The sequence below is a fragment of the Apteryx mantelli genome, chromosome 4, assembly GCF_036417845.1.
Source record: "Apteryx mantelli isolate bAptMan1 chromosome 4, bAptMan1.hap1, whole genome shotgun sequence".
NCBI lineage: Eukaryota > Metazoa > Chordata > Aves > Apterygiformes > Apterygidae > Apteryx > Apteryx mantelli.
This window is the reverse complement of record NC_089981.1, coordinates 13530838-13541898: the sequence shown is the minus strand read 5'-3', so window position 1 is coordinate 13541898 and position 11061 is coordinate 13530838. Positions and strand designations below refer to the sequence as shown.

Genomic DNA, 11061 nt, shown 5'->3' with positions numbered 1-11061 from the left:
GCCCTGTTAATGGACTTTGTGGCCCATACTGAGCTCTAACTACCCTGCTACCAATGCCCCGGGGAGTTAGCTAGTAGGCAAAAAATGTATTGGTGATTGCAATACAGGAAGAATGATGTCTGAACTAGTGTCAAGACCATGTATCTTCAGGAACAAGCGGGCCATTGCCCTTGGAGTGGGCCATTTGGATGATCCTGTACACCCAACCGTGGCCACGAGTGAGGGGAGAAGAGTGCTCCATAGATGTCCTCAAGAAAAGCAGACTTTTTTCCTTAAAAGAGGAGAAAGAGGGCACATGAAAACCATTGTAGTGCCAGACTAGGACTTGTGTTTCACAGTGCTGCTGTTGCCTTTTGAATAAATTATTTTATCTTTCTGCGCTTTCTTATCTCACCTGAAAAATAGGAACAGTACTCCCTTGTATCACAAGTCATTTCAATGCGTAATTAAAGAAGTCTAGTCAGAAGCTATGATGAAAATGCTCCATACTTCCTTGTGGCTACTGAGACAATCAATTGTGTGTTGCCAGTTTCCCATCACTTCTAGGTGTTGAACCAGTTTCCTGTTGGGAGATGATTTGAGTGTGCTAGCAACATGCCTGAGAGGAGTCACTGTGTGGCCATTGAGTTTATCCTCTCTGGACTATCAGAAAGCCAAGAGGTGAAGGTAACCCGCTTTTTTTAAGCACATTAATAGGGAATCTTGGAATGATCATGTAGATGAAGGCTGATCCCCGGGCTTCACGCACTGTATACCTTTCCCTCAGTAACTTGGCTCCTGTGGATTTCTGTTACTCCTCAGCTATCTCCCCAAGGTGGCTGGTGAACTCTTCAGCAGTGAGGAGAGCCACTTCAGTCAGTGCCTGTGTGGCACAGCTATTCACTTGTCTCCTCATGGCTAGTGTTGTGTGTCTCCTGCTGGCAGTAATGGCATATGACTGCATGTGGCTCTCTGTAACCCTCTTCTTTATGCAACTCTCATGTCCTCAAAAGCCTGTACACAGATGGTAATCATCTCCTCTTTCACTGGCTTTGTCCACGCACTTGCGCAAACTATCTCCACCTTCACATTCTCTTTCTGTGACTTTGGTGTTATCGGTCATTATTTCTGTGACATCCCCCTAGGATCCAGCTTTCATGCTCTGACACCTATAGCAAAGAGATGGTACTTCACGTTTTTGGTGTGTTTCGTGGCACCTTCACATCTCTGGCAATTCTCATCTCCTCCATCTACCTCATCTCCACCACCCTGAGGATCCACTCCTCCAAGGGCAGATGCAAAGCCTTCTCCACCCGTGCTTCCCATCTGAGAGCTCTCTTCTTGTTTTATGGGAGCACCGTTTTTATGTGCGGTAGCCCAACATCCAGCTACTCATTGGACTGAGATAAATGGGCCTCTCTATTCTCTACAGTGGTGACTCCAGTGCTGAATCTTATCAGCTACAGCCTAAAGGAATAAGGAGGTGAAGGATGCTCTGAGGAGAGTTTTAGGTCATATCAGAGAAACTTCAGAAGACTTGTTAGAAAGAGAACTTTGTTTGGGGAGAATTTATCAAAACCTTGGTACAAAGAGTAGGACTTCCAAGGAAGATTTGATCAGCTTCCAAGGGTGAGATTCAGAAAGGTACTTAATTGTTAGAAGAGATTTTAGGTGGACTTTTAACTGGTTGTATCTGCAACTTCTATCTTGAAAGACTGTGTTCCTCTGCTGCTGAAAGCTGGAGGAATCCTGACTTTTAACTTGCAAGTGCCAAGTACAAACAGGACTCCTGCCTGAGGAGTGCATGGCACAGAATTGCAGTTCTCTGTTCTTTTAGGAACGTTTGCTCATGTAGGAAAACCACCAGTCCGTCAAGATGAGAAAAAGCTTTCAAAGATATTCAAGAGGAGAAAAGCAATGTGATTTGAATTTATGGCCATTTCTGCTACATCTTCAGTATTTGAAAGGAGTAGCCTCTTCCAGTGCAACACACAGAACCTGAAGTTCTGGAAAGGAAATCTTGGAGAAGAGACACCCGTGTTTTTGCCCCCCAAACACTAGGGAAAGTAACTGTCCCTCTCCTGTTAAATCTCCCTCTTCTGTCATCCATTACTACCTCCTTTTTCCCCTTCTGCCTGGAAACATGAAAAAACTACAGAAATGCAGAAAAGATTGACTTCTAATTTTGCTACCATTGTAAAGTAGCAAGAACTTATTCCTGCTTTTCATCTCCACATATCATCAATCCACTTGAGGCAACTGAGTGAACTGGTAGTTATTTTAAGGACATTGGACATAATCTGAAAGTTAATCAAGCTGCAGTGTTCTTTCACTTAAAAGAATGCTGAAATAAGATGGTGACTTACCAACTACATGTCTGCCATCAATGTGATTTTGAGAATAAATGACCAGTCATTTCTGGGAGATGAGAAAGTTGGGAAAGGCTTTGGAATCCTTTTATCAATTCAGCTAAGCTAGCTCTAAGGATAGGTGTTCTATCACTAATAGATGTTTCATCCCTTCTGGCTGAGTTTACAAATGCTCAAGGTTTATCTCTTGTTTCTGATTATTAAGTATCATCAGATATGTGAAGTTCACAGTTTTTACACGTATCAGTGTTGCGCTGTCCTTATCTTGGACAGAGATGTGAGATTTTTAAAACGGATTTCTGAGGTGTCCAAAATTGTCTCTTTCAGTGGACTCCCAGCTCACAGGAAGGAAATAGCCTGAAAAGAAATCACAGGCATCATTTTACTTTACTGTGTATGTTTACAGGTCTCTGGGAAGAGCAATGTACACTAGTACTCTTCCAGAAGAAGACAGGTAGGTTGTCATCAAAGAGCTTCCCTGCACAGCAATGAGTCATGTCTGCACACCTCTCTCTGCGCTGATGTTTAAAATAGTCAAAGCCATCTAGAGCTAAGCATCAGCAGAACCGGCAGCATGTTTCAATCAAGAATCACAATCTCAAACCTAAATATGCTTTCTGACAAATATCATCAAAAAGAACAGATTTTCATAAGCCCCACATTCATCTAAGCCCTGCATTCACCTATCCCTATAGTCTCCACCTCGAGAAACCCAGACAAAATTAGGGAATTTAAAATGTTAAAGAGCTGCTGTCTCTTCAAATCTACAGTTTGCTTTTCTAAGTCAAGAACAGTACTGTTAAGAATTTTAGGGAAATTTTCAGTGTTCAGCTAGGATTTAGGTTATATCTTATGGAGTATGGAGAGATATTGGATCCCCGTATTTCCACTGAGATACCTATTCCTTAGATTTTTATAGTGTAAAGCACCAGGCGACTGGCCACAGTATGAAACTTCATCCAGTCTCTAAATAAAGCGGTGAAAAATGTCCCGACAATTGAACTGGATTGTGGCTCCAACTATGGACTATGGTATTTAACCATGCTTGGATTGCTGCTCTGATAGATTACAAAGCTCAGCTATGACATAAGGTCAAGGCCTTGGAAAGGTGTTAGCAGAGCTCCTTTAAATGAAGCATTCCCAGAGACACCAGGCTGGCACAGACTGATGAAAATTGGAGTTAATGCCTGGCATTGGGGAACGACCTCTGCGTCCATCAGTGTTCCTGGGAGCCTTGGAAAGCCTAGTACAGTGTATGTCACCCTTCACTGTAAGGCAGACACCTAGTGCAGCATCCTGCTCCTCTCATGCTCCTATTTTACCATGCAATGAATCTCAGTCCCCTCAAAGGTCTCTTGCTGTCTTCAGCAGCTCTCTCAAGTTGAGGCACCTCATGTCAGCACACCAATATATGTGAGATGAAACCTGCTTGTGCTGTGCCATCCTGAAGGATTTGCTTTCTCTTGGAAGCTTAGCACCACCATCACTTTTTTTGTGTGGAAGCGTGAGCAGACACCACTCTCTGAAGCTCATAGGAGCTAGTGGGAAAGTATAACAATAGCTGAGCGGTCAGCAGGGTCTGCACCAGGGAGTGCACACAGCCTCCCACCCATGAAGCTGCCACCAGCCGGCCACACACATGCTTGTTCATAATGTTTGTGTAATGAAGCGGCTTGCATATAGCAGTGTAATGATCATACGCCATTGCTATGAGGATGAACATCTCCGTGCAGGCAAAGAGATGGACCCCAAAGAGCTGTGCTATGCAGCCCACAAAAGAGATGGTCTTCTTTTCAGCAAGAAGGTCATAAATGAGTTTGGGAACTGTGACAGTAGAGTAACTGATGTCTACAAAGGACAAGCAGCTCAGGAAGAAGTACATGGGAGAGTCCAGCTGTTGACTGTTCTGTATAGTGCTGATGCTAAGCAGGTTTCCAAGAATAACAGTGGCATAGAAGACTAAGAAGAATGTGAAGCATACTTTTGCTAATGTATCATCTTGTGTGAGTCCCTGGAAGACAAACTCCGTCACATTGTTCTTGTTCTTCATATATGTCACGTAGACAGGACCTGAAGCACAGAATAAAGCCACCTGTGATGGCATTAGAAACACAGTGCTATCAGTACACATCCATGTCGATCACTGGTATGTTCAATATCAATGTATTCCCTTTTATGCCTTTTGGGGAAAGTTTCCTTTCAAAGTCAATGCTTCTCTCAAGGAGTGACAGTTGATATCTAACTCAGAATGTATTGCTGAAGTGTGCAATAGGGAGCTCCGTTTATTTATTTGAGGGAGTTGGTGGAAATATCCTCCAGATTCATATTTCTGATCTTTGCCCCTTTTAAAAAGGAAGACTAGTCACTAGGCTCCCTAAACATCCACTTTTGAACTGTTGATTTGGAAACGAAAAAGTGACTGAGAAGGATAGTGCATGTTTTGATTTGAGTCTCAACACGTTAGTCATGCCCTAAGGAATTCTGCTCAAGCAGTGAACGTACCTTCTTTTTCAACCCTCTGAGGGAATTCAACAGAACTTTCCTTGCTATTGCTCTCTGACTCTGGTAGAATGTCCATGCATTTTTGTGCAACCGTCAGTATTCACATCATGACACAAGGCAGCTGGCTAATTAACATCACTTCAACTATCAGTGTAGATCCTTCTGGAGGAGGTAAAGTGGACACCTACCTCATGTCTGTTTAGCAGAGATGTGCCTTTAGGCACAAACTGTCTCTAAGGCGCCCTAAGTGAAATCAGACCACGTTCAAGGGATGCCAGGAAACCTGAAGCAGGAGAGTCATTGTCCTATATGTGCTGTACTGGGCTACATCTTGTGTGGATTGGTTCCAGTTATTGCTCATGAGTTTCTGGGTTGCGACCTCAGTCTCCAAAAGAGCAGGCTTGTACTTCCTCAGACCACCTTTCACACAGTACATGGGTGAATACTGGAGATAATCTGCATTAACGATGTGTCAGTAAGGTTTTTGTACACCTCAGGCAAGTTCTGGACTAGGCATGGAAACCCCCATAAACACACCTGTGATGCCCCTGGGGTAATAAATACACCGCTGCTGAATCTCCTTTACTCACCAACACCCTTGTATTCACCTTTGCTGCGCTCTAGTGCAGTACGCAAGTATCACTAGTGTTCAGTTTCTACACTGAAAAGATCGATGGCAAGAGCTGCATAACAGTGTCCACAATACTGGCAAGTCCTTTGGGCTCTTAATCCTGTTCCACAATCACAGGTCAATCAGTTCTTTCTCACGAGATCTCTGCCTCTTCCACCCTCCAACTTCAGCAGCAGAGGAAATATTCTTTCATGTCTCTGTCCCTATCTCCATGCCGCTCCATGGGCAGAGGGAAAGCAGTGTGGGGAGGCCCAAAGCGTGTGTGTTAAGAGCATTGTTGCCACGATGTGTACAGCTAGAGGGGACAAGTTAAGACTGAGTACATAGGCAGTGCTGCAGCTACCTATTGACTCCTTGACTCTGTAACACCAGAAACTTCCTTTTGACAGATATTTCTGGAAATGGCATATAACTGAAAAATAAGCAAAGACGACACCAATTAAAACAAAGGGTAAAAAAATTGGAGTTCTTTCTACTTCATAAAATGCACCTCACAAAAGTCACTCAACAATAATGCCTCTTTTCAAAGGCAGGATTTCATAGTCATGCTTGAACAAAGCAAAGAAGCAAGATCAGAAAACTTGCACAGTTTATATTTGCTAGTCTCCAACAGTTTGCCTGCTATTCTCCTCTGATGACCTTCTCGGACCACTTCAGGCAGTTTCATCAAAACCTCTCAGCTCCAAGCTGCTTCTTATGTGTCACGAGAGCAGTCCACATCTCTGCCAGGGCTGAAAACTACAGAGGATGAAAGGGACAGCCTGAATGTCTAGCTCCATTTCTCATTCTGCAAAAAAAACTTCCAAGAGCATCTGCAAGAACAACTCTCTCTCTCTCTCTCTCCAGATGGGGAAGTTGTGGCAGAAATATTTCAAGTAAATTGCACAGCAGAAGCACAAGCTTACCAGAAGCAATGAGATCGCAGAGGCATGTGAAGTTTTCTTTGTCAGAAAGAATCAGCGGACAGGGAGCTAAAATATATATTTTGGACAGCTATTAGAGTAATCTCTACAAGGTGACTCTGGAGCATGATCACCTAGACCATGTCACATTGTGTGGGGGTTTGCTTGCCTTCTTGCTTGCTTTCCAATGCTGTCCAGATAAATGGACTTCATTTAGGATTAGCTATGTGCTTCTTTTGGAAACATTTCTATTTAAAATCAATGTCATGGCTGACCATTTGCAAGAGTTTGTGTTCACATTACCCTTGCAATCAAACATTTTTTGAGTAAAGATGACTCTTACACGTGTCAGATATTTTTTCCCTTCCAAGACAATATTTCACATATGCTTTCTTCTTTCTTATTAACTTGCTCTTACCATTGCACGTTTGCAGCATAAATAGATATCATGACTGTGCTATATGACTGTTAACACTTAGACATCTGGTAATAATAACAGAGAGAAAATTAAATTTCTACTCTTTTAAATGAGTTGTTTTAATTAGAAGTGCAAGAGAGACATAGCTCCCAAATGGCATGTGCATGGATCCAGTCCTCATTTGAGACAAACAAAAATGTCCTTTCCAGCAAAAAAAGCCTCTTGTGGATATCTGTGGGCACCACTTTCTTTTGAACCGCATGTGCACTGAGCTATAACAGTGATTTCTGGAGTGCTCAAAGCTTATTTACAGGCTTTCCATAAACCCAGCATTACACTGTTTGTATGCTTCCTAGACATAGAGGAGTTTATCCCAAATACATCTGTCTGTAACTATCCTGTTTTGGAAAACAAAGTAGAGTAATGGAATCTTAGAGAAGTGATTTGTGGACAACTGTGTCAAAGTAGGACTAGAGCAGCTACTTCAGCAATGAGATCAAACACAAGATCAGCCAACGATAACATCTTCCTTTTTGATCTCCCTCTTGCTCCATCTATCTCCATAGTTGCCAAAACAGACCACACCGACCACAGTCATGTTCACCCTGATGAGGTTGCTTTACGGAGTAAGGGATTTGACGATGCCTCACACCCTATGATAGAAAAATCCTGACTTTTTCATTCCAGCTCTACTTGCTAAACCCTTTAACAGGAGCATGGGGGCATGGACTACCAGGACAGACAGTATCCATTTGGTTTGTTTTCACCTTTGTGCATCCTCAGTTATTTATGATGTTCCACTTAGAAATGGTTGGGCAGGATGAATAACCTGGGAAGGACAGGAGATTGTGTCTACTTTTGGGAGGAAAGTGAGCAGCACCAAAGGAGAGAGAAAAGTTTGAAACACGACAGGGGGCAATAACAAGAGGAACGAGGAAATTATTTCAAGACTTTAAAAATGTTTGTGGTCAGGCCTCACTGCTTGCCAGGTATTTTTACTCAGGCAATGCAAAATATAGAAGCAGCTGGTTAGTCCTCATATTGAGTCATTATAAGAATATGGGCCAACGAGTAGAGGAATCGAATGTTGTTGTTGACGCCTTCCATAAGCTATGGTCCCGCTGTTGCCTGCTAGCATCCAGCACCCGGAAGAGAAATCAGAAAAATCATGGCATTCTTCCCCAAAACATTAAAACAAAACCCAAACAGTTTTTAAATTATAAGCCTTAGCTTGAACTGGCCGTGTGCCCTAACCCCTCAGCAGTTTCAGTATGAAGGGGGTCAGTGGGCCCCATCTGTCTTTCTACCTGCCCCACCCCGGGTGAGACAGAGCAACCTCTGAAGGCGCCTGTCCCTCTCTGTTGACAATGGTGCTGAGCTAGACAACTGTCCTTCACTGCATGAAGAATTTAGACTGCTACAAATAGGTGGGGATGGTCCCACCTTTAGCTGTGCCCACAGAGTGTGACTGCTGGGTGAGGGACATGCTGGCCCAGGCCTGAGGGACACTATCCCTCTAAGCCTTGAGAATCAGGATTTATCCCAGTTCCGTCCTGCTGGCTGCCATCCACATAACCCACCACGGTGAGGAGAAGACACTGAGACGTCTGCAGTGTGCTGGTGCGTGCCTGTGAAATGGGAACCCACTCTGCCACCCCCTGCATAGAGCAGAGGACATTCGGGGAACCAGAGCATTTCTGACATTGTCCCAGGGTTTGGTCCGTAGATCTGCCGCTCTCCTGTGCAGGGAACACCTTCTTATCTTGAATCACACTTAAGCCATGTTAAGGTGCAACACAAGTGCAAGCCAGTGTTTATAGGGAACGTGAAGTGAAGGAAGGAAAAAGAAAGTGCTTTAGTTACTTTCAGAGTGCATTACACAGATGTCTTTCTCCCTCACGCAGCTCATTTGCTCTTTTCCTCCTGGCAAGGTAGGAGTCAGGGTCCTGTGGCTCCTCGTGGCTCCTTTGGCCTTGTGGAGAACCTTAGCTGCTACAACTAACCTCCCTGTGGCAGCTGTGACTGGCTCTGAGATGATTTAATCTTCCATCTTCACATTTCTTCTCTTCCCTCCTGCAGGAGTAGCTGCTCCAGCTATTCCCTTGGAATACATGTTTCTTCCTTTGCCTGGGCCTGTAGATGTGCCCTGTTGGGCTAGGAGTTATCCTGCGTACAGGAATTCTTACTGAATAACTCTTTTTTTTTCATTGACACATAAAATTGTGCCCCCCAATGCTTTCTTTGCCCCCCCCAATGCTTTCTTTGGTGGCGACAATTTCCTACGGTGAGCAATTTATCTTTCACTTGGATCTTTGATTCTCTATTAGTCTAAACAGTAAAATGCAAAATCTGAGGCAGAGATGAAGGGCAGAGGGGATGGCTAGGAAGGAGGGCATTAGTGATAGGTGAACTACTGCAGAAAGGCAGAGAGTTGCTGCACTGGAATGGGAAGGGGAGAAGCTTCTCCTCATATCATCTGCATCAGCAAATGACCCAGCCAGCATCTAATATCAGCAGTTTAATTGCTAACCTGTGGATTCAGCATATGACAATGCAGTACTCCTAAGAAGGCATTTACTCCAAAGTAAAGGGGAAGGAAGCCTTTGGTACAATTGCTTCCAGCAGCAGGGGACCTTGCAGGTCTTGCAGACACCTTGGGCCATCGTTTCCTAGCTGAGTAGATTACAGAGTAGATGGAGTTTGTCTGACGGAAAGTTTACACCTGGAAGAGCTTAGTGGGATGCTCTGCCTGGAACACATTTTAGTATTTTTGATAGCATTCATTTATTTATTTGCTGGTGTCTCAGCAGTGCTTGGAAGCCCCAGTCCTGGGCCTGTGCTATTCAAAAAGAGAACATAAAGGGAATCCCTGCTAGTCACAGAGTTTACAATGCCATTCCAATCAAAACATGAGCTTTCAGTGTCTTCCTAATTACTGCAACAGCTAAAACCAAGCTTTTCTTCAGAAGGGAGCTTTCAGTAAATTTTCCAAAATGGAATTATAGTGAGAGAGACTTGATTTTCTCAGCTCCTGAGAAAATGTTACCACAGTTCTATACCTCACCCTTTTCACTCCAAACTTTTCTATTCCACAGTTTTCTCATGGCACTTTTCATCTCCTCATTTCTCAGCGTGTAGATGAGTGGATTCAGCATGGGTGTGATGATACTGAAAAACACAGCTACCCTCTTGTCCTCCGAGAGATTGCTGGATGGGCGTATGTAGATGAATGTGCATGGCCCAAAGAAGAGAATCACCACAGTAATGTGGGACCCACAGGTGGAGAGGGCTTTGTATCGCCCTTCGGACGTTCGCCTTTTCAAGGATAACAAAATGACAATGTAGGACGTGACCAGGATGAAGAAAGAGACCAAAGCAATCATTCCACCATTGGCAACAACAATGATGCCTGCAACATAGGTGTCGGTACAGGCCAGTTGTAGTAGGGGATGGACATCACAACAGTAGTGGTCAATTTTGTTGGGACCACAAAAAGGGAGGCTAACGGTTACGAGGGTCTGCACCAGGGAGTGCACAAAGCCCCCCACCCATGAACCCATCACCATCCAGCCACACACACGCCTGGTCATGAGGGTGGTGTAGTGCAGGGGTCTGCATATGGCAAAGTAGCGATCATAGGCCATCACTGTGAGGATGAAGATCTCAGCGCAGCCAAAGAAATGTGCCGTGAATAACTGTGCCATGCAACCCCCAAAGGAAATGGTTTTCTTCTCAACAAGGAAGTCAGCAATCATTTTGGGAGCTGTGACAGAAGAGAAGCAAATATCTGCAATGGACAGGTGGCAGAGAAAGAAATACATGGGGGAGTTCAGACGTTGACTGCTAACTACAGTGACAACGATGAGCAGATTTCCTGCCACAGTAACACTATAGAAGAACAAAAACACCACAAAACATATTTTCTGCACCCCTTGGTTCTTTGAAAGGCCCAGAAGAATGAATTCCTTCACACTGCTTACATTCTCCATGTTGGTCATTTGGGTGCCAATATGCAATATACAGCTTATACACCTGGGAAAACAAAGAAGGACACATGAATCATCAGCATTTTCATTATTAATAATGAGTTCTGTATCAGAAGTGGATACAAACCAAGAAAGATGTAGCGTTAGTATTAAGCTTACGAAGTGTTTAGTTTCTGTCATGTATTTTTTTTTAACGGCTATGTAGTTCTCCACAGCACAAAGCTTCTGCCTTGGCTTTGGTGGCACAGAGATAGGTGCACTCTGTGATATGTTC

At 43.9% G+C, this 11061-nt stretch overlaps 1 protein-coding gene across 1 annotated transcript; it reads right to left on the bottom strand.

The window, feature by feature from the left end:
* Positions 1-9884: 9884 nt before the first annotated feature.
* On the bottom strand, positions 9885-10790 carry LOC136991941 (olfactory receptor 4S2-like; the record flags this gene model as incomplete). Its single annotated transcript, XM_067295438.1, has 1 exon — positions 9885-10790. A coding segment is annotated over exon 1 (906 nt), but the record flags the coding sequence as incomplete, so codon positions are not given.
* Between the last annotated feature and the right edge of the window lie 271 nt (positions 10791-11061).